General features: G+C 44.6%; 1 protein-coding gene and 1 long non-coding RNA gene across 46 annotated transcripts in view; one reads left to right on the top strand and one right to left on the bottom strand.

Annotated features, from left to right (window-relative positions):
• Positions 1 to 21,425, bottom strand: part of CACNA1C (calcium voltage-gated channel subunit alpha1 C) — a 721,586-nt gene that overhangs the window by 635,925 nt on the left and 64,236 nt on the right. Inside the window, exon 1 of one of the 45 annotated variants that reach the window (XM_088801755.1) lies at positions 4,036 to 4,686. The exons of the other annotated variants lie outside the window; for them this stretch is intronic. Coding sequence (XP_088657881.1) covers positions 4,036 to 4,084 — 49 coding nt within the window. The 5' untranslated portion in view covers positions 4,085 to 4,686. Of the gene's footprint in view, positions 1 to 4,035; positions 4,687 to 21,425 lie in introns of those variants that run through there. 45 annotated transcript variants of the gene reach the window in all.
• LOC148759127 (uncharacterized) lies at positions 5,427 to 19,439 on the top strand. Its single transcript, XR_016022815.1, has 3 exons — positions 5,427 to 9,579; positions 13,494 to 18,158; positions 18,696 to 19,439. It is a non-coding gene; the product is annotated as an uncharacterized LOC148759127 (long non-coding RNA).

Here is a 21,425-nt window from a genome sequence, read left to right as displayed (position 1 = left end):
CCTAATAAAGTTAGAAAAATGCCTTCTTGTCTTTGAGCTGACAAGCTTTGTAACCCTATAGGGTAAGGTTTCCAGATCCCAAATTTTAGGTCGCTTCATGCTCCACTGGGCTTGGGAACCATGGGTCCCTCTGTTTACTAAACTATAGTTTAGTAAATCACGGGGAAAATTAATATACACCTAAAACAAGTTCAGCTAATTGACCAAAAGGCTCCTTCAAAGCCCTGGGATGATGTCCGTGCTAGAGGTAAACAGAAACCTGAAGTAAGAAGAGTGTGCAATAGAGTAAGAGAAGTCCAAAGTGGGTTTTCATTACCAGAGGATGGCAAGGTCACTGAGGGACTCAGTCATACTGGTGGGGCCTCCAGTGTGTGCGGTGGCATAGGGACACACATTGGGGTCTTTGGGGTTTTCTGCACGTGGACAGGTGTGGGCATGATGACAGAGGCACAGCTGACAGGAAACTCTCTCCAAACCCTCTCACATCTTTCCTCACCAAACCCTACAGCAGTGCCCCTTTCCTGACTCCTAAGCCCTGGAGCGCCACCTACTGGGAGAGGCAGAAACCACAGGTCTGCATTCATTGGTTTATGCAGGTACTGCATTCGTTCAGTTATGTATTAAGGGCCTAGAATGAGCTGGGGGCCTATACGGGAAGCGGGGATAAAAAGATCAGCAGGGCTTCGAAATCCCCTTCAGTATGCTCCCTGGACTCCTTCAGTCTCGGTCTTATCACAGAAAAGCCACCTCAGGCAGTTTTAAGTCAAAGAGAAAACTGAAGAGTCTTAAGTCATGGCCAAGACTGAGGGAGAACTCCAGGGGCTAATGGCTCACCATTTCATTTGCGGAGTGCTATACGTGTAGCATCCACCTGCAGAAAACAGTTCTCCACTTAAGATGAACCAGAAATGTCCAAACAGTCTTAGTGAGTGAGTGTGTGTGTGTGTGTGTGTGTGTACGTGTGTGTATGTACAAGCACCCACTAAAACAAAATTAGCATGTGCTCTATGGACATGATGAATAATTGATCCTTGTAATATAGTCTATTATGTAGTATTCTGATTCGCAGGAAAGTATCTGAGCCACACTAGGAACAATATTTTGCACCTCAGCATCCCTTTTTCTGCAGTTTCCTCCATGCAGAGTCCAGAGAAGGAGAAGCTAATGTCACACTTCCTTTAACCTGCACAAGCAACATTGTCCTTTGACGATGTGTAAAGAGAGTTAACTGTGATCACTATATCATGACTTTATTACCATGATTACTATTCTACTGTATTCCTAAGTAGTTAAAAGGAAAGTATGGTGTGTCTTCCATTCCCAGAACACATTTTTCCCCTCTGCCTTGTCTCCAGCAGATTAAGGGACATACTGATGTTTTATTTGTTGAATGGTTAACTATTAAGAAACTCATTTGCTAGCTGGAGCCTGCAATGGAAAATCAGCCCAGAAAAGTGGGAGGCTGGTGTGGAACCAGAGCAGATAGGGCACTAGATGTGAGGCAAGGCTCACATGAGCCACTCCCAGCCCGAAACCCAGGGTCAAAAGCCAGACCTTCAGAGAACCTCCAGGCTGTTCCGATGAGGTGACCACGGGCCTCCATACCCAGACCCTACACACACCCCACTGAAAAGCTGGGTGAAAAGGGCTGATGCAGTCAGCGCCTTTGAGCCTGTCTGGAAGAGAATGTAAAGCCCCACCACTGGCAACTTTTTCAGTTCTCCACTCTTTGGTTCGTCACCATCACCGATCTGAGGTAATCATTTGGCTTCTCCTCTCCCTCCTGAAACTCTGACCTCCAATTATGTTTCATTGCCCCTTTGGTTATTAAGTCACAGCAACCCCTTCCTCATAAATATCCATGCCCTTCCAGGTCTGCCTCTCTCCACCTCCATCACCCTCTTCCTCTCCTCTTCCCCTCCCACAAAAAAACCTGGGCAATGCCAAAGACCAAGGAAAAGGGGATGGGGAATGGAGGGGAGACAGGGATCCTGGTGCTTTTTCACCTGAGAACCGCATCCAGGAATGGAGGCAAAACTGCTCCTGTGAATTATATAATCACTGCAGCTTCAAGGGAGAGAACTGGAATTCAGGTTGCCATAGTGTTTGTCGGCATGTGGTTGGAAAGGCAGAGTTCCCGGCCCTGCTCGCTCACTGCCTTTCCCTCCATCTTCCTCACAAACCTCTCCAGGGTAGGCTCCTACTTTTAATGTCTGCTCCCTGCATTTGTGTGTGGGGAGGGGGTGCTGGGGGACAAAGAGGCAACAGAAAGGAAGGAAAGGGGCTAAGAAAAGGTTTATCCTGCACTAAGAGGAGAACTGGTAAACTATTTAAGGTTATTCTGTGCATAATAATTATTACCACAGTATCCTGCCATTGTTAGTGTAGTAAGGACAACACTACTGAGCTCTCCTCTTCAAGGCTCCTTAGCCTGAGCTAAGGACCTGGAGGGGAGAAACCCATCCCCACTCTTCACAAGTATCAACCTTTCCTTTGTGTCTCTCATTCCCTCCCCCAAATCCACTGGTTACACCATCAGCTAGGCAGGGGACTAGGGAGCAGGTGAGGGATGCGGCATGGGGTAGAGAAATCCAGGGACAGAAGCTGCCCTTGTGACCCAAAGCCCTGGCTCACCCTAGAACCCATGACCCTTGAGAAAATTCTTTCTACCAAAAGAAGCCAAAATCCCCACACTGCCACCCAAGCTGGAAAGCAGAGGGACAATTTGCCCCGAAATCAGTTTCAGGAAGGTAGGACGCCTAGCAGCCTCTGGCTCTGAAGGGTAGGGACACTGTCCCCAAATTGTGGAGCTGATGGCAAAAGAAGGGAGGAGGCTGGGAAAAGGGAACATGGAGACAACTCCTCCACCAGGCTGGTCCTCAGAGGATCACCTGAAGTAACAAGTAACCCCAGTAACAAGACCAACAGCGACAGGTATTCAGGGGAAGAGATTGAAAGGAAGAGTGTCAATGGGGAGGCTTGGGAAACTGGGAGAGAAAAGGGAGCGACTACACCCGAAAAGACAGAGAAAGCCATGGAGAACACACACAGATGGAGCTGGAGGCTGCCACACTCCAGCAAGACCTTAATTGCTGAGCAACACACAAAAACACAATAACTTGTTAATAAGGGGGCCGGGAGGGGGGAGAAAGTTTCCAGGAAGTGCAGAGTTACCTGAAAGCCTTCCCCCTCACAGGGGGAGTTGGCGACACTTGATGCCAAGGATGGAGATGCTTGGAAAACACTGGGCAATAGTGTGGAGCCGCGTGAGCTCGGCACGCCCTTTTATTATTTCCTTAACATGAAAAAGCAAAGCCCACACACCGCCCGAATTCTAAACGCTTACGTCCTCAGGTGCTAGCCCACATGTGGGCGCGAATAAGAACACACGGGGCGTGGGCACCCTCGGGGTCAACGGCAGTGGAGAGGTGGGTGGGTGTAGGTGAGCCGGGGAGAGGGAAAGAAACTGGAGGAGAGGGGAGAGAGGCGCCGAGCCTTGTATCTGCATGTTGGGTCCCCACTCGCCCCCCGGAGCGCGCTGCCCAGAGCAGGGGCACCTGGAAGCGAGTGGTCCGCCCGTGGGCGGCCCGGCGCTGGGTCGGCCTGGTACGGGGTGCGCGCGCGCGCTCCCGGCCGCGCCCCGAGCTAGACCAGGGACCCCGGCTGGGGGCTCGAGGAGAGCGGGGTTCGGCGACGCCGGCGCCCCTCCCCCACGCGCGGCAGGCAAGGCAGTTGGGCTTTCCAGGCAAACAAGAAAAAGCGAGGCAGAAGCAGACACTTGGGGAACTTTTCCCCCTCGCTTGGAATTTCATAGGAAACACATGCGCCGGAGAAGCCGGCACGGGAGGGGGAGGGGCGGGAATTTTCCGCTCCTTCTTGCGGGGTTCGGGCCCCGGTCCCGCCGTTCCGGCAAGGCGGAGGCGCCCCGGGCAACTCCACAGGGACGTGCCCCAGCGCTGCTGGGCGAGCCGGAGCGGGGCGGGGAGGGCGGGAGCCCGCGCTGGATCCCTGGCCGGGCGATGGGGCCAGCCTTACCTTGGTGGTTTTCCTCTGGGATATACATCCTCGTGTTTTCATTGACCATTGACCAAAAATTGTTTTAAAAGGAGAAGAAGCGACAAAGAGGAAGAAATGTCAAAACATCCCCCAGCGGGTCTGGATTAATCCCTCCTCCGAGGTCGGCGGATTTCGTGCAAAATTCAAGGAAGCCGTGGATCTGCGGTATTTCTTCTTCCCTTCTGATGATTACCTGATTCCCATTATTGCATCAAACACCAAAAACTGATCCTTTCCACTACTGCCTCCTTGAGTGAAATTGTAATGCATCCTCAGTACATCCGGGCCCCTTCCAAGAATTTAGCACCGCACCTCTGGCGGCTACACGGTTTGAAAAAATAAACCGAGAGAGGCAGCGAGAGAAGAAGCGGAAAGGAGGGGCAAGGGGAGCGATGGAGCCGAGACGGGGAGACAGGGGCCGCCCGGGCCAGCAAGGGCTGAACCGTCTCCGCCTCTCCTGGCCAGTCCTCCCGAGGCCCCGGCTCGGCTCTTCTCTGTCAAGAAGCTCCAGCAACTCCTGAGGCGCGGAGGCAGGAAGAGGCGCCGCCGCTTCGGGCCGCGCCGCGCCGAGCGCCGTTCTGGCAGGAGCTGTTTCTGCAGAGGCAGCGAGAGGGAGACACGGGGCGCGCGAGGGAGCCGCGCTCACCGCCTCCAGCCCATCCCGCCGCCGCGCCCGCGCCCGCGCCCTCCCCGCCCGCCCGGCGCGCTGGAGGCAGACGCGCTGAACGCTTCCAGATGTGGCGCGGCGGCGGCGGCGCGCAGGACAGGGCGCACGACGCAGGGCGCACGGCAGGGACCGAGCCCCCAGTGAGCACCGGCTCGGCCCTCGGCTGCGCCACGGAGCCAGCCCTGCTGCCCACATGACGTCAAGGGGCGCAGGCGAGGCGCGGGCTCGGAAAGGGCGGCGACGGGGGGCTGCGCGTGGCGCCCCCCCGGGGGCGGGGCGTGGGCCGATCGTGGGCGCTGGCGGGCTGCGCGGGCGCCGCACCGACAGCCCCCTGCGCGCCCCTCCGCCTCCAGACCTCCGCCCCCCGTAATCCTCGGCAGCACCCCCGCGTCCCTGCGTGTCAGTCCACGACGGGAAGGCCTCTGTGAGCGGAATTCCAACAGGGGGGACTACAATCTGCCCAACTAGCTGAGTCTCTGCAGACCCGGCCACTGAACAAAACAGCAAAATGAGCCGTGATTCCGTGATTCTGCCTGATCAATTATAATCAAAGTGGTTGTAGAAGTGACATACAGACATACAGAGGCTAGGATCGGAAGACGGGGGGGGGGGGGGGGGGGGAGAGAGCCCGAGGGCGGAGCTTCGCAGGGAAAGCAGTGGTGCCCAGATGTCTGAACAGATTAATAGACCCAGGTATTCTAATTCCTTGGAGGCAGCCGAGCACGTGCTCTACTAGGATATCCTTACCTACTTCTCTTAATTATTTTTGCCACTCCGGCAGGAATCTGTTGAGCGCCTCTCCTTCCATAAGAAGCAAACATTTCTCTCCAACTCATCGCAGCCACAGCAAGTACCACCGCACCCCCTGCAGGCCCGGGATCCTCCAAAGTGGGCTTCCTGAGCCTTGGCAGAGGAGCCCGCAAACCCTTCATGTTCTCAGACCTCACCTCGCATCTCCACTCATTCCCTGGCTGATCCTATCCATCTCCATGGGTTTAAGCAGCTGCCTATATCAAATTTGTATCTCCAGCCCAGACCTCTCTTCCTGAATGCGAGGCTATACAACCAACCTCTGTCTCCACTTAGGTGATCAATAGACAACTCAAACCTAACATATCCAAACACTGAATTCCTTTTTTCCGTACAAACCTGCTCCTCACATGGCCTTCCCCATTGCATTTGATGGGGCCCAAAACCTGGAATCATTCCAGACTCCTTTCTCTCATACCCCCACATCTAATCCTTCAGGAAACCTCCTTGGTTCTACCTTCAGCTAAAGCCACTTCTCAGTTCTTCCCCCTGCTGCCTTCAAATCTGAGCCAACATCTTCTTTCACCTAGGTTTGTACAGAGGCTGCTCTCCCTGGTCTCCCCTCCCCACCCCTCCTGTGGTTTATTCTCAATTGACAGTCAGAGAATCTATTTAAAATGTCATATCACAGCACTTCTCTGGTCAGAGCCCGCCACAGGCACTCCACGTCACTTAGGAAAAGCCAAGGTCCTTAGAGCAGCCTGCACGGATCCACGTGAACAGTGTGTACAACTTCTCTTGTCCTTTCCTACTGCTCTCCTGCTTGCCCAGCCACACAGGCATCCTTACTGTTCCCCAAACACTCCAGGAATGATTCTCTCTCTCTCTCTCTCTCTCTCTCTCTCTCTCTCTCTCTCTCTCTCTCTCTCTCTCTCTCTCACACACACACACACACACACACACTATTTCTATGCTGTAGAACAGGAAGAATAATAGCTGACACTATTGTGTGTTCTGTGCTGTGAAAGTTGCTTTACAGGCATTGCCATGTAATCCTCCTTGCAATCCTATATGCTAGATGGTATTGTTATTATTATCTCCATTTTACGGATGTGGAAGCTGAGACTTAGAGACTTAAGTTACATGTCCAGGGTCACCCAGCTGGTAAACTGTGGAGCCTGCACTTAGGCCAGGAGTGGCTGCCTCCAAATTTGCATTTGGTCTTAGAGGGTATGACAGGGTGAGCTGGGTTGGGGCAGGGAAGTGTGCTGTTTAAAATGACAGTGAAATGATTGTAAAATGTGCTGCAGAGAATTCACAAAAAGCCAGATAAGTGAGAACAGTGTATGTGTGTTAGGGGGGCACAGGCTGGATTTATAGCCAGGCTTTTCTAAAGGTAGGCACTGTATAAATCTAGCAAGTAAATATTACCTTCATGCTTCTTTAGTTTCATTTCTCACTTCTCTTTTCAGCTGTGAAATGTGTTCTTTCCCTTCCAGAAAAAGGTATTTCCTAAATGTTTGGCCTTGCAATGTAAGCCCATATCTCGGCTTCTAACTTTGGAACACAGCCCTTGGTGTTCTCTATTGAGGTAACAAATTCTCGACATGACAGGCAGAAACCCTTCTGAATTCTGATTTGGGTATTTGGGAGATGGTGGGAGCAGAGGAGGAAGTTTTTCTTTCTTTTTTATTGCATGATTTAATTCTCTGGCTGAAGGAACTCCCTCTTCTCTCCTCTCCCATAGTTCTTCATTTGTCTATACCTCTATCTACATAGTGTTGAATTTCTGTATAGTATTGTATTTGTATACGAATGTGCCTTTTATCTGCCCCCTACTGTGCTTTCAATGTCTTAAGGAAGAGAACTGTGCTCATTTTTCTTTGTGCCTAGCATACTGCTTTGTGCATATGGACAGTTGGTGTACGTTGAGCACATGATTCACTCTGGAAAAGATTCCTTAATTGACCACAAATATTTCCTTTGGAAGCAATTAAGAGTGCACTGAGTTTGTTAATTACAGTGTATTTATAAGAGAGAAAAGCTTGGAAACAATCTAAATATCCAACAAAAAAGGTTGACTACATAATAACATTGAGAGATTATCCACATCTAAAAAGTTGTTTGCTTCTCAGAACAACTAGGGGAGTACAGTAGTACCTCAGTTTTCGAACATCTCTGTTGAGGAACATTTCGGTTTACGAACGTGAACGCTGTAAACCCGGAAGTAAATGTTTCGGTTTCCGAACACGCCTCGGAAGTCGAACATGTCATGCAGCTTCCACCAAGTGCAAGATCCCGAGGCCTAGCTGTCGGCTGTTTTCGAATGTTTCAGAACTCGAACAGTCTTCTGGAACAGATTACGTTCGAAAACCGAGGTATCACTGTACTCTTATCCTCCTTTTACAGGTGAGGAAACTAAAGCACAGAAGAGTTAACTCTCTTGCCCAAGTTTTCACAGCTACTATGTTTCCCCAAAAGTAAGACCTACCCCAAAAATAAGCCCCAGTTAAGATCGTCAGCCAGACGTACACATTTAGTATGTTATGACGATGTTCCAGAAGAAGATGACATGACTGTATTTGAATAAATGTAGATTGTTGTACATGAAAAAAATAAGACATCCCCTGAAAATACGTCCTAATGTGTCTTTTGGAGCAAAAATTAATATAAGACCCTATTTTTTGGGAAACATGGTAGTAAATGTTGGACTACCTGGGATGTGAACCTCAGCAATCTGTCCTCAGAGTCTATGCTTCATAGATAAACGAGGGTGAAATTTTTACATAGATGTGAACAATATTAAGGGTTAATGGAAAAAAGACTGTTTACACTACAATAAAAACAGGGTCTTCTATATAAAATGTTATATGAAATATCATGTATGCTATGATTTCATTTTTCTTTTAAAGACAGGTATATATTTGAACTGGGAAAGCGACTACAAAGAGCTCACATCAAAATATTGACGATAGCTTTCTTTGGGAAGTGGAATTGCAGGTACATTTTTTCTTTTTTCCTGTCTGACCCAGGGCTTCGACAGCCAGTTTGCCAGGCAGGCCCTTCTCTTCCCTGGGGACCCATACCTTCAGGAAAGAGCCCTATCCCTGCTCCCTAGCCAAGAGCACTTGGGAATAACTCTCCCATCAAAGCTCCAAAGTGTCCCTTCCCTTCCTCTCCCTCTGCCTACCTTTACAGCCTCTCAGCACTAAATGCCAACACCCGCCTGCAAAAATGACCTCTTTGGTATGTCTTACAAATGCTCAGGTTTCCTCATTGCATCCTCAGGTGCCTGGTTAGGGTCAGCCACGCTGTGCTGATGGTAGAGAGCTAGGAGCACCAAGATAAGGTGCTCACAGTGACCTGGGAATATGTTTCATTCTTTCATTTCTAACCCATAGGGTCGTCTGTGTATATCTATAAGGGTGGGCATTTCAGACCAGACTAAAAGTGATGGGCAAGCCTTATGGCAAGTCAGAGTCAGAAGAGGTGAGTCAAAAGGGCCTGCTTCAATGTGCTTTCCAAGAGGTTACCCTCTTTACCTCAATATAGGGCCACCCAGAACCATTCCTTCTCAGAGGCCAGAGATTGGAGCATCAGTGTACTCGTTTGGTATTGCATCAACTTAACCAAGCATGAACTATATTTCCCAGAATTCCCTTCCTGTGTGCTTCCAGCTTAGGCTTGTTCACAAAAGATACTGTGGGGCATTTGGAAGGTAGAAGGGAAGCAACAGCTTTCATGCTGTGAGGGTCAGGGCATGGCTCCAGGCACTGCTTCCACATGCAACACCGTGTCACCCATCTGCTGGCTTCCCCTGCTGGTGTGGGCCCACAGCTCCTCCAGTTCCTGCCAGCTCTTCTCCTTCAGCGACTCTGGGCCCTGGACAAAGCATATGTCCAGGTCTGTGGTACAGGGTACCAGCTTTATGTTTATAAACAAGGTTGGAAGAGGCAAGAGACAAATAGGGGTCCCATTTGTCTTTGAGGGTTCCAGTTTGGCCTCCTATATCACATCCAGCTTTTCTTCTGGACTTCTGGCTCTGCTGATCTAAAGCAACTTCGGCAACAGCCTTCCACAGACTCATCACCAGCTCGCACAGTTGGGTAAGGACAAGTCCCTTGCTGCCTGGTACTCGTGCAGGTACTGCTTCCTTGATCACACCTCGCTGGCACATCAGTGTAGTATTCCCACATTTTCCCACGTTACTTGCTTAGATGTTTTCATGAGTAAATAGTTAGTGCCCGGCATATAACATAGGTGCTCTCAGTATATATTTGTTGAATCCATTGCCACCACTTGATAACACCTAGTGAATGCCAGTTACTATGGCAGGAACTTTAACTGCAATGAGAAGCCCGGTCTCTGGAGACAGGCCAGGCATGGAACCAGGGTCTCCCTGCTATGAGCTGTGTGGACTGTCACCTGATTTTACCTCCTACTGTCCAGTTTCTACAAAATGGAGCTAACGGTGGTACCTTCCTCCCTAGGATGGTTGTGTGAATTCAATAATCTACGTAAAGCATGTGAAATGTGCAGCGTTGTCATTTGATGTTAACAGTTATTATCCTTTATCCCATAAGAAAGATTTATCAAGATTCTGTGTGTTCTGACTTCACTATAACCTGGCCAAAAAGACTCACCACCCCCATTTAAAGGCATAAAATGGTAGCTAACAGGTTACTTTTTTGCCCAAGATTGCTTCTTCAGTAAGTAATAGAATTAGGATTTGAACCCAATTCTATGCAAATCCAGAGGCCGTGCAGTCCACTCTACTACACAAGATATTTCAGGCACTAGAACTAAAATGGAAGGGAGAAGAAGGCTTCAGGAAAATTCTCCCAACTCACAATTCAGAGAGCAGAGCTGAAGAGGGTGCAGAGTTGACACTTCCCTTTGTTTCGAAAGACCCACAATAACACCGATGCCTTCACAACCCATGTCAGTATTTAAGAACCTCTCCTGGCAGAGTTTACCTACATCACATTGAAATCTCTTCTCTTCACCTACTTGTCAAGCAGCCACAGGACAGACCAGATCCCTGCTAACCCACTGGGTTGTCTTTATATATTTCATTTAAGGAGAACTCTGCTGGTAGCTCAATCCCAATTTCAATCCCAAGGGGAGGCCAGAGTCTCTGGCGTGTGAGGGGAATTCAATCCTCATTCTACAGCAACCTTAAATGGCAGGGATAACAACATTGTGATAAATGCCTACCCTTGTGATTTTCAGCAATACTGTATTTAACCACCAAAGACAGAAAGCAGCAAAATGGTCAACTGCCTGATCCTGGGACTGGCTCTCCTGGTGGGAGAATTCATACACCACATGTGAGCTCAAATTATGGCTCTCTTTTTACTTTAGCAAGTCAACAGTCCAGGCTAAGTCATATAAGCAGCCTGTACCCCTGTTTGCTCATCTGTTAAATGGGGCCACATGGCCACATCTCCTATGGCTTTTTGCAAAGAAAAGCTGATACCAAAAGAAGAGTTAAATCATCATAAAGATTTTCTTAATTGCTCCTCAAGGCCCTGAGGAAGTCAGTTTCATGTGGGTGACCTGCTGATCCCCAGAAGGAACCCCCTCAGTCTAGGCTCAGACCCAATCCAATATAGAGTCCACTTTTGAGGTACTCGAAGGCCATCACAAAGTGGAAGCCATTTCTACATGTATTAGTGCCCTGTGGCTGCAAAAAAAAAAAAAAAAAAAAAAACAACACTAACCAGGTGGTTTAAAACAACAGAAGTTTATTCTCTCAGTTTTGGAGATTAGAAGTCCAAAATCCAGAGTCTTTGGGCTGTAAACCTTTCTCCATTACAGCGAAAATTTGGTTGTCTTATTTGGGGGAATAGTAAGGGTTGAGAGTGCAGCTTATTTTAGGAAGCACCCCAACTGGATACAGTAAAGCAGGTTTATCAGTAATGCCTCGCAGTCCATACTCAATGGGGAAAAGCTAAAACCATCCCCCTTAAGATCAGGAACAAGGCAAGGTTGTCCACTTTCTCCGCTTCTATTCAACATAGTGCTGGAAGTTCTAGCCACAGCAATCAGACAAAAAAAAGAAATAAAAGGCATCCAAATCGGTAAGGAGGAAGTAAAATTGTCATTATATGCAGATGACATGATACCATATAGAGAGAACCCTAAAGACTCCACCAAGAAACTATTAGAGCTGATAAATGAATTTAGTAAAGTAGCAGGACACAAAATTAATATTCAGAAATCAGTTGCATTTGTGTAAACCAATAATAAAACATCAGAAGGAGAAAATAAGAAAACAATCCCATTTGCAATTGCTTCAAAGACTATAAAATACCTGGGAATAAATTTAACCAAAGAAGTAAAAGATCTGTACTCAGAAAAGTATAAGACACTGAAGAAAGAAATGAAAAAAGATACAAATAGATGGAAACACATACCATGTTCATGGATAGGAAGAATTAATATAGTTAAAATGTCCATACTGCCTAAGGCAATATACACATTGAATGTAATTCCTATCTAACTACCAATGACGTTTTTCACAGAAATAGAACATATAATCCTAAAATTTATATGGAACCATAAAAGACCACGGATAGCCTTGGCAATCTTGAGAAATAAGAACAAAGTGGGAGGTATAATGATACCTGACATCAAATTATACTACAAGGCTACAGTAATCAAAACAGCATGGTACTGGCATAAAAACAGACCCACAGATCAATGGAACAGAATAGAGAGTCCAGAAATAAATCCATGCCTATATGGTCATTTAATCTACGACAATGGAAGCAAGAATTTACGGTGGGGTAAAGACAGTCTATTCAATAAATGGTGCTGGGAAACCTGGACAGACACATGCAAAAAAATGAAGCTGGACCACCTCCTTACACCATATACAAAAATAAAATCAAAATGGTTTCAAGACTTAAATGTAAGACCTGAAACCGTAAAATTCCTAGAAGAAAATATAGGAAGAAACTTTACAGACATTACCCAGAGTAAGATTTTTACTGATATATCCCCTCAGGCAAGGGAAGTAAGAGAAAAAATAAACATGTGGGATTACGTCAAACTAAAAAGTTTTTTCACAGCAAAGGAAACTATCAATAAAACAAAAAGTAATCCTACTGAATGCGAAAAGATATTTGCCAATGATATATCCGATAAGGGGTTAATATCACAAATTTATTAAAAAAACTCAACTCCAAAAAAACAAACAACCCAATTGAAAATGGGCAGAGGACATGAAGAGACATTTTTCTAAAAAGGACATACAGATGGCAAACAGACATATGAAAAAATGCTCAACCTCACTAACCATCAGAGAAATGCAAATAAAAACCACAATGAGATACCACCTCACCCCAGTCAAAATGGCTATCATCAATAAATCAACAAACAACAAGTGCTGGCGAGGATGTGGAGAAAAGGGAACACTTGTGCACTGTTGGTGGGATTTCAGATTGGTGCAGCCACTATGTAAAACAGTATGGAGGTATCTCAAAAATCTGAAAATGGAACTACCTTATGATCCAGCAATTCCACTCCTAGCTATCAATCCGGAGAAATCCAAAACTCTAATTCAAAAAAATTTATGTACCTCTATGTTTATTGCAGCACTATACACAATAGCCAAGACATGGAAACAACCGAAATACCCATCGGTAGGTGACTGGATTAAGAAACTGTGGTACATTTATATGATGGAGCATTACGCAGCCATAAAGAAGAAAGAAATCTTACCATTTGCAACAACATGGATGGACCTAGAGAACATTATGTTAAGTAAAATAAGTCAGACAGAGAAAGACAAATACCATATGATTTCACTTATACGTGGAATGTAAAGAAAAGAATAAATGAATGAACTAATCAGAAACAGTTTCAGAGACATAGAGAAAAAACTGGGATGGGGGTGGGGATAAGGGAGTAGGTGAGGGTATTAGAAAGCACAGTCAGTAACCACAAGATTGCCACGGGATCACGAAAGTTAATAATGGGGAATGTAATCAATAATAATGTAAATATTTTGTAGGGTATCCAGTGGACACTTGTCTCGTTAGGGAGACCACCTCAGAGAAGATGTAGATGCCTGATCACTGCGCTGTACACCTGAAGCTGAAGCTGAACAATAATGAATGTCAACTACAAGTTTATATGTGAGTGTGTGTGTGTGTGTGTGTGTGTGTGTGTGTGTGTGTGTAGTTACAAGAAGCAGAGTACAGCATTAGGAATAGAGACAGTGGAAAGGTATTGGCTGTGTGCGATATCAGAGGGATAGTGGATGGGGGGAGGGGGATTGACACAGTGTGAGGGATATAAATGGTAAATGTCTAACTATTACATTGTTTTGTGCACCAGAAACTAATAATTAAAAAAAAGTGACATTAATGGTAAAAAAAAAAAAAAAAAAGTCCAAAATCCAGCAGGGTCATGCTCTCTTCAGGGCCTCCAAGGGACAATCCAATCTTTGCCTTCTCCAGTTTCTGGTGGCTGCTGGCATTCCTTGACTTATGGCCACATCACGCCAATCTCTGTCTCTGTGGTCCTGTGGCCTCCTCCCCTTCTGACTGTCAAATCTCCCTCTGCCTCTCATTTATCAAAACACTTGTCATCACATTTAGGGCCCACTGGATAATCCAGGATGATATCTTCATCTCAAGGTCCTTAAGTTAATTATATTGACAAAGACCATTTTTCCAAGTAAGGTAAGATTCATAGTTTCTAGAGATTAATATGTGGACATGTATTTCGAGGGGCCAGCATTCAACCCACCATACTACCTTAACTTACACTTACAACCCTTCACCCATTCTCATTTAAATCTCAAATCCAACATTACTAGTTACTGAAACTTTGGCAACCTCTCTCTCTTTCTGAGACTCAGTTTCTTCATTTATAAAATGAAAATTATGGGCATATGTGAAGACTTAACTAACGTGTTAATGAATCTAGTATAGTTGCTGGACTGTAGAAGGCATTCCTTTCCCTCAATATTCAATCTCATATTTATAAAAACTCTATGAGTTAAACAGTATCCCCAGTTTTTAAATTAGAGAAATTGAATGCTTGGAGAAGTTAAGTAACTTGGCCACACCAGCTCAGCTGGGTAGGAATGGACCTGACTTTGAACCCCAGCACTCATTCTGCTACCAAGCTTCCCTAACCCCTTGACCTTCTTAAGAGTTCCAGGCCAATTCCAAAAGTATTCACTGGCACTAGATAGTGTTTTCTCAAAGTAAACTGGAAAATGTTCTCTTCTCTTCAGTAGGCCTTCCAGAACCTTCCCCTTTTAACCAGCTTTCTAAACGTTCTTTCTTCTCCTCTACCCTTCTGTGAATGCATTCCAAGTTCTCTGTTATCTTCAAAACATGGTCCTGAGAGTAAACACCTTTCTCTGGCCCTCAGAAATCATCTTTCAACTCGTGTTGAATTCACAGCCTTCCTATTAATATACCTCTTGGTAAGTTCACCTTTCTTTCAATATGTCGGCTGGCATTCAATCTATAATGTTTTCTGTCTCTGACCCCTGGTTCTTCTTCTTCTTATCCATGGATGATGGCTCAGTTGATATTTGTGCTCTGGATTATTCTTTCCTGAATGGTCACTTTGCATGTATCCCTCTCAGAGTTCCATGGCATTAATTCCTAGCTTGCTTTCCTATAATATCAGAAATCACACAGCCTTGAAAATATCTGGGTCCTAGTCTGACATAGGTCAAGTAACCCTTTGCCTAACATTTGGGGCAAGGGCACCTTAGCAGACAAAAAAGTGTATTTGTTCCCTAAGACCTCGTTATCAAAGATGATTCTGTCCTGATTGTAGAGTCTGGGGATCTTTTATAGGGATGCCTTTAGGTCAACCTACAGCAGTCCCATCCCTGTATCAAATCTAAAAGAATTCTAATATAGGCTACACACGTAGGAATAACTCCAAATATTTACATTCTCAAAAAGTAAACCGAAATGACCTATAACTAATTACCCTTGATACCAGATCTGGCTTAATCACTCAATCTTCTAAATTGTTTCAAGGCGATTTTCCAAGTCCCAGGAGATAGAGAAGTTATAGCTAAACACCTCCAGTGAGATTAATCAGTGCCCCATACTATATTTAGATAACAACTTGAAGCAAAGTCGAGGGGCTTACATGGCCCATGAAAAGGATATCTTCTTAGTAGTGACTATCATTAACTTGCCAAATGATTTCCAATTAGCAGCCAGGTGGAGTCTGGTAGAACCAAGAACTTGGCAGAGTTTTTAAGTGTGGCAGGACACTTCCAACCATCTCTTCATATGACCCTGCAGAACTAGCACCACCTATTAGAGGAATCTTAGGTCAAAGTCATACTTGAAGACAAATTTCATTTTTTTCGAAGTTTATCAGTTTTGCCTTTTTCCATATCAGACTCAAATTTTCTGCCATTCTCATGTTCAGTCCTGCTTCTGTAACCATATTTTGCATCATTATTTTGTTATTAACCAACACTTGGAAATCATTTTTTTCTAAAATGACTAATGCTGCTTATAAATTGACACGTATATCACCTCCTACTGAGTTTAGTTCTAAGAATATTATGTTTTCCTCCCCTTCTGGGCACACGAAGAGTACACTTCTCGACCACTTTGCATTTGGGCACACTATTGGACCAGTTCTGACCAATGAAATGTAAGTAGAAGTGACGTGTCACTTCCACGTTGAGTTGACAAAAGACCCATTGTGATGCTCCCCTTCCTCTCTTCTGCTACATAACCCATGTAGTACAGCTCCAAGATGGAGCAGAATCCCTCAGCCTAATCTCTGAGGGACTTTGTAAAGTGGAACCTCTCCCACTGACCCCTCTGGACATGTAAGATGAACAAGAAATAAACATTTGTTGTATGAAATCTCAAGAATTTGGAAGTCATCACCAGTGTGTAACATTGCCTGTCCTGACGAACAGACTAGCGTAAATCAACAACTCTGTGTGTGTGACCCATGTGTGATTAGGGATTTGCCAAGTTCTGATCAGTGCAATTGGTTTCCATTCCAATCAGCAGTCAATGATTCTAATTCCTATGAGGGCAGGTTATAACCATAATGATCTTGTGATGGGATAATATTGAGAACATTTATAATTTATGCAGCATGTAATAGTTTTTACTTGTTCTAGATAAATCAGTGAGTATCTACTTCAACAGATTCTACAGATGAAATACCCCAAAATCTGCTGCAAGTAAAGGGATATTTATGCTGTTTTTACATTGACTAGTTTATGCAAACTGCTCTTGTATGGATGAATCATATACGTGTTAACAATTTCCCAAATAGGCTTGGAAAATGTTTGGAGTAGTTTATGGCATCTTCACACTGGTGTATGAGTAACCCTTGTGGTATAAATGGATGGTTTTAATGGAATCAATTTCCAGATCCTCAACTTTCATGGGTACTCAGTCTTAACACTGGCTGGAGAACAACCTGGGGCACAGACTGGAGGCTGCCTGCCACTTTTCCTTTACCGTCTGACCTTTCACAGCCATCCTTCCCCCACACTACAGGAGAGAGGCAGGCACGCCTTTCACACTCGCCACCCACCCCTTTCTTCCATGGTCTCTTTCCCATGGTGTGACTACCTCCAGGGCACCAAAGGAGACATTTGAAATACTGGTGTCTAGAAAGCCTCATTTAATCAGACGCCATACCTCTGTAATCATCCATGTTTTTAAGAGATATAGTTCTAATACTATTGAAATTTTATATTAGTAATTACTTTAAAAGCTCATAATGTAATTATGTTGTTTTTTTCAATTTTACATTAATAATATTTGCAATGATAATTCAACCCAGAAGAAATTTGTAGCACCAAGCCTTAGAGTCATAGGAAATATTTTTTAATTTCAATTTCAATTTCTATACCTCTTTTTATTGCAGAGTAGTATGGTAGTGTAATCAATGAAAGACTTTCAAGCATAAAAATATATTGTTTCAGGGTAAAATTTTATGGAGGAAACAGAATGGAAATATTTTTTCAAGGAGAAAAGGAATGATGCAAAATCTTTGTTTTTTAAAAAATAAGCTTTTATGTATTTTTGAGTGGATAATAGAAGGTTTCAAGTAGCTATGATGTTTATATTTCATTGGAAACTTTTTACAGAGTGATGCAACAATTTTGTTTTGTTTTAAACTGTCAAGATGTACAAAGCACCAGAAATTGCATCATTTACAACCATTTAAACTTATCATGAAAATTTTTGGATGTCAACTTAAAATGTATGATGAGGTACATACTTCTTCAATACTCTTTTGGGGGAATGTGCATGTAAAACAGTGTGGAGACTCCTGACTCAGCACAGGCCCAGTCCTGGGAGACAGACCCACGCTGGCAGTCCAGCTGATGGGCTGCGCTGGCTCGTGAGAAGAAGGGCAGGCTACCGACAGCAGGTACCTGGCATATCAATACATGCTTGTGAAACAAATGAACATCTCTGCTTTCTCATTCTCACTCTGTTTTCTATCCCCAGACGATCTTGGACAATTTGCCTCCCTCATCAATGTTATTCACCTTTTTGAGATCCTTAGAGAAAGAAGTGCCAAGTGTCACGTGGCCACGTTATCCCAGAGAGGGCACAGAGACAACCTTAGCAGCAAGGCAATCCAAACCCTCCCGAGGAGGCTTTTTGAGCCCAGATTATTTGCATTTCCATGGCAGAACCTTCCATTTGTAAGTATGTTTTTAATCCATAAAGGCCAAACAAGGCAGACGCTGGGACGTCACTGTCTGTATCTACCCTTTGATCGACTTGAGATTGAATTTTCTCAGCCTCTGAAGGAATTCTTTCCATTCTGGCCTTCAATCAAGATTTATTGGACAGATCTGAATCTGTAGTATCTTTGTTTATGGTCTAGGAGCCAACTGAGTTGGGTATTAGGATGAACTCTGAGTTCAGGGCTTATATCTATTCCTATTCAGATGTGACTTTAGCTAAGTCTTAAGTTCTTTGAGTATCAGTTCCTTCAACCATGAACTGGGAAACACCTGAAGGGAAGGGTTCTGAGTATAAAATGAAATACTAGTATGAAAAGGTATGGTGAGTATAAGTATAGAAATAGCAGGGTGTTTATTACCAGGAAGATAGAATGTTACGTCATCTTTAACACTCTGTGGTAGCACTCAGTAATCATTCCTGGATCGACCTAAATATCATGAACCACAATTCTAACCCTTTTCTTTTTGTCTTTTTTCCCTTTTTGGACAAAGAGAAGAGTTGGCCTCTCTTATGTAAGAGTCCGTTATGTATTTGAAGAGAAGATATTTGAAACCAGTTCTTCAGAAGTGGAAGTCATGAGTATGGAACATCCCCACAGCACCCCGCCTGCATTTAGACTTTGTGAACCAAATTCTGCCAAATTTCTCAGGAAAGGCAAACTAAATTTCAACAATTTTATTCAAATAACCATTTTCTGCTGGAAAATTTCCCTTAAAACTCTGAAAGCAAGTTCTGTAAGGGTAGTAGTTAGATTAACTCAACTGCTTGCTGTCAGGACTATGCATTTATCTAGAGCCCCGTCAGGATGCATTGTTTGGCAGACAGCAAGCTCCGTTTACTGGGACTGATCAACTTTACAGAGGGTTGGTTATCAAGGGGCTAAAATATTTCCCGTTATACAAAGACTTCACTTCAGCCATCTTCAATACCCAAATTATGAATGTTAAAGCACATGCGCGCGCGCGCACACACACACACACACACACACACACGCACACACACAAATGAAATTTTACTCTCCAATCTCAAAATCTGCTGTGCTGAAGTTATGGCTGAGCCTCTGTTGAGTAGGAAAGCAGACTGTGGGTGGCAAAAAGTTGAATAAAGAGGGGATGACTTGAAAGAAAAATCTGGTGCTGTCATACTTTCAACAAAGTGGCCAAGGAGAAAATTGGTCTTTGCCATCCTCCATCTCTTTGTGTAAATCCTGCTCCTGACCCCCGCCTCAAAGCACTCTCTGAACACACAGTGGGCATCACACACCTCCACGATGTTCCACAGGAACCCACAGTAACCTCCTGCCCAGGTACAGGGATGCTCCCCCCCACCCATAGGGCCCCATGGCCCCATTAATCCTTCTCTCCCACATCCAAGTTGCCAGCCTCTATTCTTTGCATCTGTCCGGCATCCTTTGCATCCTGTAAGACTCAGCTCGAGAATCATGTCCTAAAACCTCCCCAGACTGTCTCCCATAGAGTCTTGTATTGATCTGTGTCAAAGCTCCAGTTATATTGCTTATTATTATTTATTTGGTTATTTGTTTACCTCCTGTCTCTTTGACTACACTGAGCACCTAAAGAGCAAGAACCGTGTTCTACTTGCCTTTAAATTTCCTTTACCAAGAATAGTGTTTGGCTCATAGTACATGCTTAAGAAACATTTGATAAATTAATGAACGCTCCTTCTATCAATCACTGAAGGTGGCAGGAAGTTAATCCAAAGGAATATATTGCTAATGGTGCAATTTCAGGCATGTTGCAGCCTGGTAGAGGAGATATTTTGGGACCAGGAGACTTGCCCTACTTCCCTTAATCATTTCACAAAAGTATCTACATGAAAGGCTGGCCTTGAGCTGGTAGCTAATGTTCCTGAAAAAGCTCCCTGGTAGGTTACCCCGGGAGATTAGTTTAAAGTGAGGTTGCTTCACTTGTCCTCTTATCATTATTTAGTAGCCTGCCTAGCTAAAAAGACCCTCTGCTAGGGGGCTGGGACTCTGCCTGAAAGTTTTGGCTCTAGCTTTTCTAGTAAGAGGCCCTCATTATGTGCAAGTGGTTGACTGTTGGCCCCACAGCTCATCACTCACTGTATCTGTCTTTTGCAATTTCCTACTTATAAAAGCTGTGTTTGCTTACATAACATTTGCAATTCTTGCATTTGCCAACGACCCATCTGTAACACCTGGATTTATCCCTTTCCTTTTCCCAGAATCTGTCTTTTATAAGCGCTTATTGACAAAATTCATGTTTAGGGATTTCACCTCTGACAACACCTGGGTCCAGGACACTCAGGGAATTGCTGTGATATTGGAATGGATCCCTGGAAAGTAACTTGAATAAGAAAAAAATCAGAGCAACGATGAAAAGGAGAAATACCATGCAAGCCAGATGCGTTCCTACAGTAACTGGAAAGAAAATGGACACTTGAAGACATATTAGTCGTCATCACATGTCAAAGCTGCCTGGCAAAACCATGGCCCCCTATTCAGCATGGATCCAGCCATCTCCAGGAATAGTTCCGGATTCAAGTCTCAACAGTTCTTTTATGTTTCTTTGGCTTATCAAAACCCTCCTAAAATCCATTGCTTATTTTTAAAACTGGACTTTGTATCTTAAGTGTCCAAGTACATCAAAGTAATATAGATAAGAAAGAAGTGTGCGAAAAGTAGCTCACAGTGTCTGGGAGCATAATGAGTACTTCCAGGTCTGAGAAGTTTTAGGGGTCACCCTTTCAGTAAAGGCCAGCCTGTTATGTAGTTAGATTAAGTGGGTGCTTCCATAGTGTCAACTGAGTGATTAAGAAATCACCCTATTCCCAGATATCTGCAGTCTCCATTAGAGTGCCACAGTGACTCAATTTCTACGAACAGAAATGTCATCTTTAGGTTAAAGAATGATTCATTAAGTATCCTATTTTAGAGTACAGTACTCTATGAGAAAGAACTCTTCAAGTTCCTAACTCACTAACAATTTAACATGAATTACTTTCTCATGTCTGTGTTCTACTATATGCAAGGAACTCGGGCCATACTGAGTGTGCAGTCTTTGATATTGTCTGTCTGGTTTTTTGGGGGGTGGGACAGGGAGGAAGGGATGAGAGTAAAATAGAATAGAGGGAGAAAGATGCTTGAATGAGAGAAAAGAATACCGAAAAGTAGAGTGGATGGTCCCAAAGGAAAACTTTGCCTGCTTCTCAATTTTGCCTGCGACCACGCACTCAGAATG

This window comes from Rhinolophus sinicus, chromosome 1 (genome assembly GCF_057876585.1).
Source record: "Rhinolophus sinicus isolate RSI-liver-muscle chromosome 1, RSI-T2T, whole genome shotgun sequence".
NCBI classification, from domain to species: Eukaryota; Metazoa; Chordata; class Mammalia; order Chiroptera; family Rhinolophidae; genus Rhinolophus; species Rhinolophus sinicus.
This window is presented reverse-complemented; position numbering and strand designations above follow the sequence as displayed.